The sequence below is a fragment of the Urocampus carinirostris genome, chromosome 10 (genome assembly GCF_059441175.1).
Source record: "Urocampus carinirostris isolate Australia breed hairy pipefish chromosome 10, RoL_Ucar_1.0, whole genome shotgun sequence".
Lineage (NCBI taxonomy): Eukaryota > Metazoa > Chordata > Actinopteri > Syngnathiformes > Syngnathidae > Urocampus > Urocampus carinirostris.
In genome coordinates, this window is record NC_142358.1 from 20,876,549 (window position 1) to 20,893,769 (window position 17,221).

Below are 17,221 nucleotides of genomic sequence, written 5' to 3' on the forward strand. Positions count from 1 at the left end.
CGTGCAGCTAGTCGGCCTTTCTTGATGTCACTTTCCTACACTAAAACAAGCCTTGCCATTTGTTGTACCATTTTATCATGACAAAGACCATTCGACTGTAAAACTGTTCTGTGATTTTATTCGTAGCATTATAGTTGTTTTTTTTTGTTAACGTTGTATATATCATACTGAAATCTAATACAAAAAATAATGTTTCTATTTGACTATCGCGGGACTATTTCAGAATGCCCACGAAAAACAAGGGATTACTGTACACACAACAATTTACAGAGTGTGGATACCCAGCCACTTGTGTTGCGCTTGTGTGCACTTCTGATTATAGTGGGAGTGGAAAAATACTTTTCAGTTCAATAGGAACACTGTGTGTAACAATTACTTGGCTTCGGCATAATGAATAAAGACAAGCGAAATTTTCAAGTATTTTTCACAAAGTTTTGGATTTTTTTGGACGTGATCCAGGAGGGGGTTTTAACAAACGTTTGTCTCAATCCAACACTCAGGTATAAGCCTGTTCGAGAGGATGAAGATGGCAGCAAAGACACAGTTGGAGGAAAAAGGGGAAGAGCCCAAACTGCGCCAACGAAAACATCCCCTCGCAACGCCAAGAAGCAGGATGAACTTTGGCACGGTGAGGTTCTCCAGTCCTATTCAATGTACAACATTTGGTTTCCTTCTTAAACATATTCAGTGCCAGACTTTTCTTTCAAATAAGAAGTGCCGGCGCCAGTCAACTCTTGCCATTTCGACCTGTTTTTGAAGGCCTCCAGAAATTTTAACTTTAACTATATAGGAACAGGACACATCAAAAGAAAGCTTGAACCCTCATCTTTTATTGATATTGCTAAGTTTCTTAAATACTGTATTTTCTGACTTGAAGGCGCACCCCCATAAAAAGTCTTGTGTCATATATTTTGCATACACAAGGTGCTACTTGAGGAACGTCCACAAAACATTCAGATAGGTCAGTCAAACTTTAGTAACCCGTGAATGTCCCGATGGTCTGCCGTGTTTCAGTCACGTACAGATGAGTGTATTTTGAAATAGTCATAATATCTTGAATCCTAAGAGTTTAAGCTTCAGTGACTGGCGACATAGTGAGTACACGATTTTTTTTGCCAACGTTCAGCCGGTGGGACACTAGGTTAAACAATTTATTTTTACATTTTGAGAATCTGGGAAAATGCTTCTAAAAAGGTATTTATATGTAATGGCACTGAATGAACTACATGAAAAGTCACTTCGAAACCATTAACAAGGCTTACAAAGGTAAACTTTATAAGACACATTAATGTAACATTGTTATCTATTCCAGATGGTGTTTGTCCCAGCGTCACAAGTCCCTTAGATACATACCTCATTTCGGAGCCACCAGAGAGCATAACCTTTGACGACCCGTCTTTAGACGTTAACCTGCTGCTGAGGGTCTTGCACTCGATAAGTAGATACTGGTTCTACTTGTATGAAGTAAGTTGACTGGCATTATGAGCAGGTGTATTAGTTTTTTTTTTATGTTATAAAAGAATGCAAAAAATTGTTTCTTATTAGATGCATTCTTTAGAGCAAGGTGTTTTAACATGCAGCCCGCTGGCTGGATTAGGTCTGCCAAGCGTAAAAATCTGGCCTGCGAGACAATGCTGAGATGCACAAGAGAAAAACTAGCTACCGTTTGAAATATCCATTTTTCAGTCAGGCGTCACTCGCAAAGACACTAACTATAGCTGTATTTTTCCTCTTTCTCTCTTTCCCTAACTGTTTCTTTTTCTTTGTTTCCATTTCTTTTTCTTTGTTTCCATTTCTCTGTCTTCATCCCTTTCTCTTATTTTCTTTTTTTCTTTCTTTGTCTCTCTCTGTCGATCTTTCTCTTGCTTGATTTTCCCTGGATTTTACATTTTTATTTCGTAAAAATGTTTCCCACTTTTCCTTTCCTTGTCTCCCTCTCTTTTGTTTCTCTTTAATCTACTTTTCCGGCCCCTGCTATGTTTTTTTTCTTTCTACCACGTGGGAACCTCAATCTCAAATGAATTTGACACTGATGCTTTAGATTTGGATATCCAAACTAATTTGGGTTTCAGTGTTTGACTGTCCTTTCGATCTGGGGATCTTACAAATCTCTTCATTGCTCAACCAAACCAATGGCAAACCGATTTTTAATTGATAATCAGGAAATTGCCATCTGCCTTTTTAGGAGTGTTTTTTAAGAAAGAAGGTCCTTTTAGCTTGCTGATGAAGACTGCTTGTTAAAACAGGATTACCACTTATGTATGTTATAGACTCATCTCCAGTCACTATCACCGTTCCAGACAAAAAAGGAATCAAGCTGTGTTTATGAAACTTAATTTGCTGGGGCCAAAAAGCTTGAATGCAGTAATTAGTCTTATAATGACATAGTAGTCTTAACAAAATGTGTTGTTCTTTGTAGAATGCTGGATGTAAGGAAATCATTCCCACCAGTGAGTTCATTAACAGTAAGCTGACCGCCAAAGCCAACCGTCAGCTGCAAGACCCCCTTGTCATAATGACAGGAAACATCCCCACTTGGCTCATCGAGCTCGGAAAGACTTGGTAACTGTTTCACACTTTTCTGTGTTGAAGTTGTTGTGAATTGGACCGTGTTTTCATGCTGGGTTCTCTCCGCAGTCCTTTCTTCTTCCCCTTTGACACACGACAGATGTTATTCTATGTGACTGCCTTTGATCGGGACAGAGCTATGCAGCGCTTACTAGACACAAACCCTGAGATTAACCAGTCAGATTCTCAGGACAGCAGAGTTGCACCACGTCTTGACAGAAAAAAGGTTCTCTTACACATAGTCACGTTAAATCTACTTTCTGTATGTTCATGTTTAGCTCTATGTAAACTTGTTCATCTTAGAGGTCTTAGTTCATACTAAAAGTTGTGCCTTGGTTTTTCAGAGGACGATAAACCGAGAAGAACTGCTCAAACAGGCAGAGTCTGTGATGCAGGACCTGGGTAGTTCACGTGCAATGTTAGAGATCCAATATGAGAATGAGGTATGGTGCCATTTTTGATCCAATAGTGTTGATGTAGATTTAGATATAAGGTTTACCAAAGAGTGTTCAATTCAGTAACTAGCAAGATTGAATTGAATATGAGTTGCTCTGTGCTTAACCGATATGTATACAGTATTTTGACGACTATGAGGCGCACTTAATTAAAAAGTGCCACTTTGCCATTGCTGTATTTAACACACACATAAGTCACATCTAAAAGCTTTTATAAACAATCTGCGGACACGCACTTCACCCCATAATTTCGTTATGGTGTGCTCTACTATGTCCACCTTGCAATAACACACACAAAAGCATACAAGAGTACATATTTAAAAATGGAGGCGAGCAAAAGTTAGTTTTGTTGTATGGGGCGGCAGTAGCTCATGAGGTAGAGCGCTCGTCTTGGGATCGAGAGATCGCAGTTTGAATCCCGGCTCCTCCGTGTTACACGTCAAAGTCTCCTTGGGTAAGACACTGAACCCCTAGTGCCCCCAATAAGCAGGTTTGCGCCTTACATGGCCGCAGGGCCGCTATGTGAAGCACATTGTAAAGCGCTTTGGGAAGTTTTGACTTGAAAAGCGCTATATAAATGCTGATCATTTCTTTTCATTGTACTTTAGAATAGATTAAAATAGTCAAGTCAAGTCATTTTTATTTGTATAGCCCTTAATCACAATAAGTCTCTAAGGGCTTCACAGATTAGTACACTATGTTACACAGACTATTTTTCAGCCGACAAGAAGAGTAGGTTATTATCATTATTACAAAATGGGTGAACATATTGTGACAACGAAACTGGACGTGGCACGACAGTTGAACATTTAAATGTAGGGATAAAAAAAAAAGATGATAATTTACACAAGAAAGTGGCCATGTAGAGGCTGAGGATATTTACATTGGGTGTTTACTTACAGTTATGGGATCGTATAGTGCAATATGCACTTTAAGTATCAAACACAAAGCGCTAGCATTTTTTCTAACATCAATCAAGAATTAATAGTCATTGTAAAGCACAGATGAAACGAGCCCAAAAATAAGGCAGGAACAAAAAAATTTTAGCGGTAATTGTCACTCAAACCCAGTCCTCATCTGTTTCTAAATGGAACAGCTGTGCCAAATGTCAGTCAAACATGCCAGGGTTTTCACCTTCCATGCCGTATTGCTCCCGGGAAGTGATGCTGGCTTTTGCGAAAGCTCTAACAGTGTATGCAGATATTTTAGCCTGGAATAAGGGCCAGGTCAGAGTTCCTTGTTCCTTTTCTTTTTCTTCTTCTTTTCACATCGGCTGTGATGCCTGTGTATTTTTCATCTTGTTTTGGAAAGATAAAAGCTTTGAATCGTCAAACTGTCTGTAATCATATCAAAAGTCACGATTGTTATTAATGAAAGTGAACCGTAACTTCTGGTAAATATACGCAGCTCTGACAAAAATAGTCGCAAGGCCAAAAGCAGTAGGGACTGTGAATACGCTGATTTCTTCAAACAAAAATAGCTGTATGCACCCGCGACATGAGATCAAAAGTGGCTTACCTGTTAGTGTGACTGGGATTTGTAGAGATTCCTAACGATCGCATTTTATACGCATGCTTGTAATCTGTTATGCATTTCTCGAACTGCACATGCGCTAGGGTAACATTTGGTGCTTGACGCACTGCCACTGGCAATTAAGGACAAAAAATCACTTAGTTTTTTCTCGCTGCATGGCACACTCTGACATACTTTGTCATACACTGGATATGAGAAACAAAACAAGGTACCAAATGTGTTGACAAAGATTTGATCAAAGCCACTCCTGCCATCTAGTGTTGATTAAATCCTACTGAAATAGTTTCCTGAGGCTTGATACTTACTGATGAGCAGCGTCAAAGCCTTTAGAATAGTTAAAAAACAAATTCAAGTATTTTTACGTTTAGGCACTCGGGGACAATGCTTCTGAAAATGCATTCACATGTTATGGAATTGAATGACCTAATGTTCTCAGGGTGTCCTACTACTTTAACCTTACAACACACACACAGGGTGCATTACACTATAGGGCATGCTGCACATTTTGAAGAAAATGTTATACTTTCGTGTGCGCCTTAGTGCTAAAAAATGTATATGTTTTTATGAGTATGTATATGTCAAAGCATATATATTTCAATCAAAAATAAATATAAAATCATCAGAAGCTAGTAATAACTAGTCAACAATCTGGTTCTGCGTCATGAAATATTCTTTATGGGGCATAGAAAACTAATGCAGCGGGTAACTACTACTTTTACATTGCATGTTAAGAGAATGAACATGAGTGGTAACAAATTTGGTCTTCCAGGTGGGAACAGGTCTTGGTCCCACACTGGAGTTCTACGCTCTAGTGTCTCAAGAGCTCCAGCGTGCTGACCTTGGCTTGTGGAGGGGAGAAGAGGTGACTCTGACTAATCCAAAAGGTACTGCCCTTGAGTAAAACTGCAATTACATGATCATGATGAGTAAAATCACGACATGTTGTTGCTTTGATCTCACACATATTCCATGTTTCGGTTAACTTAGGAAGTCAAGAAGGAACCAAGTACATGTTCAGTACCAGAGGACTTTTTGCCGTTCCGTTTGGAAGGACAACCAAACCAGCACACATAGCCAAAATCAAAATGAAGTTCCGCTTCTTGGGGAAGCTAATGGCTAAAGCTATCATGGACTTCAGACTTGTGAGAAACAAATTCAATGTGTTTGGGTCTAATTGAAACGATTTTCATTTTCTTGACTCACAAGGGTATCCTTATCTTTGTATTTTTCTTACCAGCTGGATCTCCCACTCGGCCTGCCATTTTATAAGTGGATGCTGCGGCATGAGACGTCTATAAACTCCCATGACCTGGTTAACATTGATCCTGATGTGGCAAAATCTATCCTGCACTTGGAGGATATCATTCGCCAGAAGAAGAGGCTTGAACAGGATCGCTCACAGGTAAACTCTTTAATTTAGATAATCCTCATTAGTGTGGTTGCTTGAAATCCTTGAAAATGCTTGAATTTTTATTTTGTGTTTTCAAGGTTTGAAATATGCTTGAATTTTGGGGGAAGTGCTTATAAATGCTTGAAATTGATGCCATGTTCCTCGGCAGTCTGACTTAATAGGCCACGCATTAAATAAATAAAAATAAAACAAGTCTGCTTTAAATGACGCTAAATCTGCTCTCCCGTGGCTTTGTTTTGCCGTTGTATTTCTTCTTCCGTAGTGATTAACAGCACCTGGCATTAGTTTGTACGTTGTCTTTTCCCCCCTCCCCTAGCGTCGCTGTTTAGTAGCCACAATCCGCGCGCATTGTAGAGGCAGAATGGTGGATTTTATGTCAATATTTACCAGCCGGTTGACAAAGACTTTTTTTTTTGTAGATGGTAAGATTTCAAACGAGCACTAAGTATGTACATACTTCTAACCGCATGATAGCAATTTTATCCTTAATGCCCCTGATAGCAGGTAGTTGTCTTGCATGGCTGACGCTGCTATGAGTTAGTTAGTGTGTTAAAGGGAAAAGTGTGAAGCACATTGTAAAGCGCTTTGGGAGGTCTTCCTTGACTTGAAAAGCGCTATATAAATGCAGACCATTTACATTTACTTCAAAGTCAACACAAAACGTTTTATTTTGATTGCCATTACACATAGATTGTGGAGCCTTTGTGTATGACTCTTTCATTTCATATACAACACCAGTTCATAACCGGTAAAATATATATGTGTATGTATATATATATATATATATATATATACACACACACACACACACACGCATAATAATATATTTTTGGGGTCCCAGAGAAATTGGAAAATTCGCTTTGAAGCCCAAAAGAGTGCTTGAATTTGACCATGAAAAGGGTTTACAAATTCTAAATGTTTAATTTTAAGATTATTCTACCAAAAATATAAACAGTTTTTATTTCTGTCTGCATATTACTCTTATTGTGGCACTTGAGTCATACGAGTTTGTATATTTTTGGTCAGACTTCAACTTAGTTGCCCGCTTCACAAATCTGTAATCTCGTCTTGTTTGTGTGTAGACAAGGGAGACATTACAACAGGCTCTGGAGAGCCTGCACATGAACGGCTGCTCGGTGGAGGACCTTGGTTTGGATTTTACCCTCCCGGGATATCCCAACATTGAGCTGAAAAAGGGCGGAAAAGATGTGGCTGTCACAATCTACAACCTTGAGGAGTATCTTAGGGTAGGTTCATTATTTATCTTTCCTTTTGTGTTAAAGTTTTTGTGTCATCAAAGTATTTATCAGGAAGTCATAAGAAAAATTTAAGTACCATATTCATCATTGTTTAACACATGCCTAATTTTTTAAATTCAAGAAAGGTATGCAATTTTGTTTTGACTTTTTTATAGCTCTCAAACTAAATACTCCAAGTGAAAAACATTGTTGAATATGCGGCCATGATTTAAATATTTTTTTTGACGATACCAACATAAAATTTGCAATGTGTTTAATGTTCCTCACAGTCCGTTAATTAGATACACCAAGGATTAGTTTCCCTCGTCCTGCATTTATGCCTTTATTTATATATTTCAGGATCAATTTCCATGTTCTGTATTCGCTAACAATCGTCTCTAGTACATTGATTAAAATACAGTGATCTCTCGTCTTTCCCGGAGTTTCCATTCGCCCTGCTCTTTGACTGACAGCATACACCAGCCCTTCAGTCATGCCCACCTAACACACACACACACACGTCCCTCTGCGACCTGTCCCCTTGACAGCCTTTGTATTTGTGTTGTCTGCTGCAGAACAAAATACATGATGAAAATCCAGCAAAGTATTTGATAGGTTGGTCGTTTTGGTTGTAATATTTCTCAGAATTTACTGTGTGAATATAACTTTTTATATTCCTAAATATAAAAACAATCTTTCACACACACACACACACACACACACTTGAAGTAACGTTTCAATAATCAGTCTAATTGCATCTCTTGTACATTTATCAGTCTTGTACTCTTTTATTTTGAAGTCGCAATTCCGGTGTATTTTTCGGTTTCCTGTGTGAATAAAGTTAACTACACACACGGGAGGGGGCAATGCTGCCGAGGTCGTGGCCCGTATGGGCCACTGGACAGTGCTCTCTCGCTTGGGAAATTTATTTACCTTAGTGCTTGTTTTTATTTGAGTAATTCTGCCAACATAGTTTATATAAGTTTTAACTTTAACAGTATTGCAACAGCAATAAGTAAACCACGATACAGTGAGGAATTACTGTAATGTGATTACGAGATCAAATCTAATGCCTATTTGAAATAAACTATATCACTGGGGGTCTAGTTGTTAGAATTTGACGCGCCCACCGTCGGAACCAAGGTTCAATTCCTGTTGTATCTTTGCGATTATTTTTTGCGAAATTGTTTGACTTATCAATCATAGTACAAATATGATGTGTACTCCTGTAAAACCTCGTGAATAACACGTACCCAAACTTTGAGTTATTTTTAAAGTAAAAAAAAAAAGTGTATCATATACGATTATTTATTAGTCATCCCTCTGCTCTATCATCGCTATCATACCATGTTACTTTGCCATTCTGTCGACCTTAACATAACTGCCCGTTGTTTCCGCTAGTTGGTTGTGTACTGGACTCTGAATGAAGGTGTGTCAAGACAGTTTGAGTCTTTTAGGGAAGGCTTTGAGTCAGTCTTCCCACTACACCACCTGCAGTACTTTTATCCAGAAGAGGTAAGCCCTAACTTCCACTTCTCTGTAAAATCCAAATTCTAAGCATTGAAGTCCAGGCATTAATCATGAACCTAACTATGTCCGCCCTTGTCTAGCTTGACCAGTTGCTGTGTGGCAGTAAATCCGAAACATGGGATGTTAAGACACTGATGGAATGTTGTCGGCCAGATCACGGCTACACCCATGACAGGTGAGCTGGAATCTATTCAGCCTGTTAATTTTGTATCAATTTTCTGATGAAAAGTTGAAATACACAAGAAGATAGTGCAAAAATATTTATTCCAATATCTTGTTGTGTTCCTAATTGACTCCGCATTGTGGTTCATAATATTGCACAGGTGGAATTTGAGCAAAGGAGCAAAATCCACCCATTTGTGCAAATTTGTTATGTGATTTGACAGTCAACTAATACCTATATCAGAATCGTAATCAGCAAAAAAAAATAATTCAAATATTTGCCTAGTCCTGTGCAGGAAGTTGACAGGAATTGTCAAATTTCTGCCCCTTGTGACAGAAGTTGAATTTGGTTAACTCGTATTCCAAACCAGGCTAGACCAATTTTATAAGACCAGAGGTGGGAGTAACTAATTACTTCGGTACATGCAATGCAGTATTCCTTTATTTAATTTTTGATCACCCAGGTTACAAATACTAAACTATTTCAGTTTATCCAATGATATTGCAGCATTCAAGGTTACAAAACAACATTAAAACAAACAACTTGATACACACATACACAACAAAATGGAATCAAGAAAAAAAAAGTATCAGTACCTGGACATAATCAAAAAAAAGGAGATAAAGTGAATTGACCCACTGCATAATAAGAAAAAAATTCTAATTTAAAAAAAATTGTGCCATTTCGTTCAGTTACATTTCGTTGCACTTTGCCGAAATGCGCAATTCTGGGCCCAAGTGTTCATTTTGGCGCTACACTTCGAAGTGCTCACTTGATTATATGGACTCGGCCCAGAGTAAAGCCGAAGATGCCTACCTACAATTGGCGTGAACATCTTATAATAATCCAAAAAGACAAAGAACATTTGTTTTAAATTCAAATAAAACCTCATCCAGACTCTGAAACCTTTCACTTTAAATAAAATAGAATTTCAACACATCTAACATATGGCAAATAGGTGTGGGATTCATTCCTCAGTAGTCTCTCAAAACCACACAACACAATATGTTTAAAGTGTGTTTTACTTTGCAAACAGTAGATAGTCAAATTCTAAATTCAATTGAAACATTTGTTTACACTGGAAAATCCAATAGCGCCAGCGTCTCATTCACACAAAAAGGGTTCAAGAGCCCACTATAAACATGCTATATAAAAGCTACTTTTGTACAAATAGTTAGGGTCGCAAATATTACAGCGTTTAGCTACCTTGGGCCGCATCCAGTGTTGGTGATGTTCGCAGGAAGATATCTTAATAAACCCTATAGACAACGATCGCTTTTTTGTTCTAATCACTTTCATCAATATTTCTTAATAAACACATAATTGAATGGAATGGTCTTCATTTATGTAGCGCTTTTCAAGTCAATGAAGACCTCCCAAAGCGCTTTACAATGTGCTTCACACTTTTCCTTTTTACACACTAACCAATAGCAGGTAGTTGCCTTGCATGGCTGACGCTGCTATCAGGGGGCCTTAGGGATTCAGTGTCTTGCCCAAGGACACTTCGACATATAACACGGGGGAGCCGGGAATCGAACCTGTGGTCTCTTGATCCCAAGACGTGCACTTGTCTTCCTGAGCCAATGCCCCAATAATGCAGTCTATGATAGCGACACTCGCTCTATCAGAAAATCACTGCTGAGTAGCATATGAAAATTGGATTTCGCGTTTACGTGGAGTAAGACACGAGTTTTGTCTGCTTCCGTGTGTGCGTCATTGCATGTTGACGACATTTTGACATTTCAGTCAAGGGTAGTCAAAAAGGGTGTTGGGGAGAAAAAGGAAAATGCAAATTTGAAAAAAAATTTGCAAATGTAAAGAATATGACAGTCCGAGCTCTCGCTTCAGTCTATAGTCTGTGACTGCCGACAATGCGGAGTGGGCTTTCTGCTTCAGTGGTTTACCTAAGGTAAACTCCTAGCCACAATATATGTAATTTTTGTTTTTGGTCTCTTTAAAACAGTTCAGTATTTTCAACAAATCTTTTATTTCAATTTGTAGTTTCTGACCGAATACTGCTACTTGAGGATAATCTTTTGATGCGAATGCATGTTTTTCATGTCTACCCTGCTCTGTCAGAACATGTTTTAATGCTCTTTTTTTATTGTCTTTCTCCCTCAAAATGTGACTTTTTCACACAACAGCCGAGCAGTACGTTTCCTTTTTGAAGTATTGAGCAGCTTTGAATCTGAGCAGCAGAGACTTTTTCTGCAGTTTGTCACAGGAAGCCCAAGACTGCCTGTTGGAGGTGAGTTGACAGTCGTTCACAGTTCACATGTTTTGGTGCTTTTTTCTTGGAAAAAAATGGAGTTTCGTGTCTGCACCATGTCAGCGGCACTCACTTAAGCAGTGATTCTCAAATAGTGGGGTAGGAGGGCTGAGAAGCACTGTACTAAAGCTATCCGTGCCGCCCAGGTTTCCGCAGCCTCAACCCCCCTCTGACGATTGTGAGGAAAACGTTCGAGTCGACGGAGAACCCGGACGAGTTCCTTCCTTCGGTTATGACCTGCGTCAACTACCTGAAGCTGCCTGACTACTCCAGCATCGAGATCATGCGACAGAAACTGTTGACGGCTGCTCGCGAAGGCCAGCAGTCCTTCCACCTTTCCTGATCTCCCCCCCATCTCACATTCAGATGCCTTCTCCAGCGACTGAACTCATGACTTCACTTTTTTGTAATCACATACATCAAGGCTTCGTGTGCAGCCTTCTTGTTACAGAAGCAGCTTGCAGAAAAACTTTAAATATATATTTGCTGCCCCAACTCTCGAAAAATATTTCAAAATATTGAAAAAAAAAAAAGGTGTTTCTTGACACAAATGTTAAAACGTAAAAAGAGAGTTAAACTCATACCAGTAGTTGAGTAATGTTAAAAATGAGAACATCTGGGTGATATTTTAAATTGCATTGTTGTGTGATATTTAAAAAGAAAAATAAGAAAAAAAAGGGATGTCCCCTTGTGCAAGTGGACAATGTGGGTTTGAGGGGGAGGGTCCATCACACAAGCTAGGTTTACTTTAGCTCCAAAGATCATTTGTACAGACAAATTTGCAGATTTTGCTCATCATATACATTTGATAGAATAGCTCCTTGTTCTTGTCATCTTCCATTTGTCAATCTGTGTTTTCTCATTTGGTTGACACCCGCCACTCTGTGGTTTCACACTTGGTTCCATTATTTTACTCCTAGCCCTGAGTTACAGTTGGTCAAATGTGGGTCGTAATGACCGCAAACTACCATTTCCCCCCTCCATATCGAAGTTGGATTGTGTTCTGGCCTCCACCTTTATCGAGCTTGAGCTCAGACGGAAAAGCTGTTTCCATTGTGTTGCTCTGGTTCGGGTGTTTTGCTCTTATTTTGCTAGAGTTTAGCGTCTTTCTGTTGGGCCCTATCTGGTTTGTAGGGTTATCTCGAGCAACCCTCAACATACAATGTAGCTGGGCACAACAATTTTGACTGGTCTCATTTTATTGTTTCATGGCCAGATAGCATTTCAATTTTATCAATGGAATAAAATGTATATGCATTTTCACACCCTGTTTGAGGTGAGAATGTCTGCTTTTGTTCCTTTTTGATTTCTATATGGTCTTTATTTCTTGCTGTAGTTATTTTTTTTTCTTGCGATGCTGGCTTGGAGAGAAACTGGTGTGCACCTGCAGTCCGTGGCCAGGAGACGGCGCCAAACTCTGCTTTCCTGGCTCAATCGTTCATGTGCTGGTTTCTAAAATCTGCAATAATTTACTGCATCAGGTTCATGTTTTTACCTGGACATAAATAAAGTAACTGTTTGACTCATGTTCGCGGATTGCTGATTTTTTCCCTACCTTCTCTTATTGTAATGCTGCTGTCTACACCTAGGGTCGCCAAACCTTTTCAAGCCGAGGGCTACGTATTGTTACTAATTGGTGCATAGGGCACTCAGTTAAAAATGCATTTCTGAAATAACTTGTTATTACTAGGTTAAATTTTAGAAGTAGGGTTGGATAGCCTGTGGGCGGCACAGTTCCGAGGTCATGAGATCGAACCCCAAGTGTGGAGTTTGCATGTTCTTTCCGTGCTTGGGTGGGTTTCCTCCCACATTCCCAAAAAAACCCCAACATGCTTGTCAGGTTAATTGGCCGGTCCAAATTGTCTCTAGGTGTGAATGAGCGAGCAAATTCTGTCCCTGTGTGCCCTGTGACCGGCTGGCAACCAGTTCAGGGTGTCCCCTGCCCACTGCCCGAAGATAGTTGGGATGGGCTCCAGAACCCCTGCGACCCTACTGAGGATAAGCGGTGCAGCTAATGAGATGAGTCCAGAATAAACATGTAATAAGACTAAAAAGTGCAAATATAAATATGCACATATTTACAAGGCAGTGCTTGTTTACTGGCCCAAATTGTAAGTGAATCAAGAAAATGGTGCAATATTTCCAAAATGTGAGAAATAAAAATAAAAAAGTAAACAGTTTGGAAGAAAATTAAGATGCATAGATACATATTTAACTGTTATAAATTTACTGTGTATTTTAAGTCTTTATATGCATCTGGTGTTCCAACAATAGGGTAAAGGGGAATAAAATAACTTTCAATGTTGGTGAAAAAATAGGTTTAACACTCATTCATTTTAGAGCAACAATGTTGGGAGTGAAATACCTTTCCAATAAAGTAATAGACTCTTTAAAGTATAAAAAATACTTCCTGGGTCCCTCGCAAGTGACAGCAATATAGAAAATTGCTGTAGTCATTCTTTTACGTCGAAGTCAATTGATCAGTGCTAAAATAAAACTATCGCCTTCTGATGGTGCCTGAATAATATTGGCTTCTTTCGTTTAATATCCATGTTAAAGGGATTTTTTTTTATATCAAGGAAAAGTGTGTTTGGCTCCAGTTGAAAATGAAAGGTTACTGACAAAGTCATAAGGAAAATATGGCTGTATTTGATAATATTGAAAAATATTTGTAAGATTTTCAGTCAGTTCAATTGGGTTCACTAGACGAGAATGCGCAATATAATTAACGGCATTGAATTTAAAATGGCTTCCATTTGCACAAAATTACGGTAATCAAGTCAAGTGTACATAAATAAAACGGTACATGGTAAAACATTTAACAGTGGGAAAATAAAGTAACATACTTCTGCAAATAAAATACTACTTCTGCACAATTGTTGTAGGATCAAGTGAAAAATATCTAAAATAAAAACTACATAACAGGAATATTGTGCCTAAAAACCAGGGTGTTAAATTTAGAATAGGGACATTGCACTTTAAGACTGTTTCAAAACTGCGGCTTAGTGTGTTGATAGCTTCGGGGAAGAACCTCTCCCTCGGTCTGTTTGTTCGGGCTTTGTGGGTTCTGAACCGATTGCTTTTTAATGTCAAAAGATTGGCATGTATGCACTAACTACACAATGCAGCAACATCTAGTGGTCAAATAACACACAATATCTATTTGGTGACAATATAAAAAACGTGACTCTCACCAGACACAATTTGGGGTTCAGAGGTGGGCAAACTATGGCTTACCAAACAGAAATAGACCAAATATAATATATATATATATATGTGTGTGTGTATGTGTAACCGCGTTGTACCTGTCCCACCAAAGATCCACGTTCACGCTGGACTGGATGATGAGGTTTTTATTACAGTTTCTGCAAATTAAATGAGTCACAACACGTGATTAGCTTCTCTGCTGGCTTTGATCTCTTTGATTTTCGTTGTCAGCTCGCTCTGTAGACTGCCAACAAAACCCTGCCTTCCGGTCACATGTCAAAAACTAAAACAAACCCTACCCCATACCAGCAGGTGGCACTGTTGGACTCATCATTGCAGGACACTTACCAAAAACTATGCACATATTTCAGCAGGAATTTCAATAAAACAAAAGTTGTTATTACACCAGTTACATATGTATTTAGTTTTTTCTTTTCATTCATGTTGCAACAAACATCACAGAATGAACAAATCACCTGAAAAGAAAAAAGGGGATGACAGGCTCATAAGAGAGCGGTCCCCAAAACAACTGGATGCTTCTTCAATCAATCATATATCAACTTATCATCCGTCAATCCATTTTCTCCACCGCTTATCCTCATTAGGGTTGCAGGGGGGCTGGAGCCTATCCCAGCCATCTCCGGGCAGTGGGCAGGGGACACCCTGAACTGGTTGCCAGCCAATCGCAGGGCACACAGGGACAGACAATTTGCTCGCTCATTTACACCTAGGGACAATTTGGACCGGCCAATTAACCTGAAACACATGTTTTGGGGAATGAAGGAGGAAACCGGAGTGCCCGGAAGAAACCCACGCAAGCAGGGGGAGAACATGCAAACACAGGAAGGTTGGTAGCTGGATTTGTTCCCATGGCCTAAGAACTGTGCCGCTGATGCGCTAACCACTCAGCCGCCGTGTCGCCCAAATTATTGTGTTTTACATAATTGTAACAATTATGTGTAAATTCATTAAAAAAAATGGCCACATTGTTGAATCACGATATATACAGAATCTTATAGTTTCTGAGAAATTCTTCTTTTCACATCATTCTCCTTACTCTTTAACAACTGTGTAATATGCGAAACCTGTGACAAACATGCATTTGCATTGTGAAAGTGTTAAAGTTTAAGTAGTATTGGACATGCACCAAAAGTGAGCCACAAAAGCCCGATCAGACCAGCTGAATGCCCGCCCGAGCCCCCCTTCCATCGCTTTTTGCAGCTCAGATGACATCAGCCTGATGAAGTGTTTTCCAGTGTCGTCTGTTCGGTGTGAACCAAGATGGCATCATGGTATTACACCGATGTTGCTTCGATGAGCATGAGCTTGACATCAGTATTGTATATTCTTGTCAGGCCAGTTCACGCTCAGCACAAAGCCTGCCAGAGGTCCTGCAGCCTCACCTGGTGTCACAATCTAATCTCAGTCCAAAAACAAGCCTCTCTAACCTTGTATAATTTTTTTCTAATGTCCTTAAAACAAACAACACAGGGTATATTGTCACTTTTGGGAAGGTTTGCACTGTTTGCCACTCGGGCGGCATTAGCTCAGGAGGTAGAGCACTCGTCTTGGGATCAAGAGTTTGCAGGCTTGATTCTCGGCTCCTCCGTGTGCAGGGTTGGGTAGCGTTACTTTAACTGGATCACTTTCAATTACTTTTGGATTACTCCAATACCAAATATGCTAATAAAAGACAAAAGAAACTAAATATGAATAAAATTATGACTCTCAACACGTGGTAAGCTTTCTCTCCTGGCTTTGATCTCCGGCAAAACTAACATAAAATGCGACAGAAACAAAATGAAAATAATTAATTTTATGAATAAAATTACTAAATTTTGTGCTGGCTTGGGTAGTAACGGAATACATGGAACGGCAAAAATGATGTTGGCAAGCTGTTTGGATTTATTTTCATTTTGTTTCTGTCGCATCTTATGTTAGTTTTGCCGGAGATCAAAGCCAGGAGAGAAAGCTTACCACGTGTTGAGAGTCATAATTTTATTCATATTTAGTTTCTTTTGTCTTTTATTAGCATATTTGGTATAGGAGTAATCCAAAAGTAATTGACAGTAATCCAGTTAAAGTAACTGTACCCAACCCTGTCCGTGTGATATGTCGAAGTGTCCTTGGAAAAAACACTGATTCCCTAATGCCCCCAATAAGGGGCCAATAAGCAGGTAGGCTCCTTTCATGGCCGACTCCCTATTGGTCTGTGAGTGTGTGTGAATGGGTAAGAGTGAAGCACATTATACAGCGCTTTGGGTCGTCTTTTGGGTCTTCATTGACTTGAAAAGCGCTATAAAAATGCAGACCATTTACTGTTCCCAGTTTTCTCTATTTGTGGATAATGGCTGACAGGGGTTCACTGAAGCCCTACAGACTTGGAAATTGTTTTGTTATTCATTATGGACTAAGGGATTTCAATCAATCTTGTTCTAAAATATTTTGAAGACTACTTCATTGCGTCTAAGATTCAATTCAAGTGATTTCTTGATTCAACACAGGTAGTGGCAATCAGGCTTGGGTGTGGCCTATGGAAATGAACTCAGCTTTCCCAAAACTCTGGTTAGTCACAGTTGCTCTGCAATTTAACAAGCAGAGGCCATTACTTATCCATATAGACCCAGATAGGTTTTTTATTGTGCCTCAATAAATGGAATCAACATTTAAACACTGCAACTTGTATTTTCTTGGGTTGTGTATGTGTGAGATACAAATTGTTCTGATGATCTGAAACATTTGTGAGTGACAAATATACAAAACACACGAAATTCAGGAAGGGGGCAAATATTTTTTTTAATGGCACTGTATATCGAAAGCTTCATTGTGCATACCTGTCAACCTGTA

At 39.2% G+C, this 17,221-nt stretch overlaps 1 protein-coding gene across 4 annotated transcripts in view; it reads left to right on the forward strand.

The window, feature by feature from the left end:
• The window catches only part of trip12 (thyroid hormone receptor interactor 12), a 43,456-nt gene extending 30,763 nt beyond the window's left edge, over window positions 1–12,693 (forward strand). For all 4 annotated transcript variants that reach the window (XM_088345061.1, XM_088345064.1, XM_088345062.1 and 1 more), the window contains exons 30-42: window positions 501–628; window positions 1,313–1,464; window positions 2,420–2,562; window positions 2,638–2,794; window positions 2,913–3,011; window positions 5,326–5,440; window positions 5,544–5,698; window positions 5,794–5,958; window positions 7,050–7,214; window positions 8,607–8,720; window positions 8,816–8,910; window positions 11,043–11,146; window positions 11,314–12,693. In XM_088345061.1, coding sequence (XP_088201187.1) covers window positions 501–628; window positions 1,313–1,464; window positions 2,420–2,562; window positions 2,638–2,794; window positions 2,913–3,011; window positions 5,326–5,440; window positions 5,544–5,698; window positions 5,794–5,958; window positions 7,050–7,214; window positions 8,607–8,720; window positions 8,816–8,910; window positions 11,043–11,146; window positions 11,314–11,510 — 1,789 coding nt within the window. In that variant the 3' untranslated portion in view covers window positions 11,511–12,693. The remainder of the gene's footprint in view (window positions 1–500; window positions 629–1,312; window positions 1,465–2,419; window positions 2,563–2,637; window positions 2,795–2,912; window positions 3,012–5,325; window positions 5,441–5,543; window positions 5,699–5,793; window positions 5,959–7,049; window positions 7,215–8,606; window positions 8,721–8,815; window positions 8,911–11,042; window positions 11,147–11,313) is intronic.
• Window positions 12,694–17,221: the final 4,528 nt, after the last annotated feature.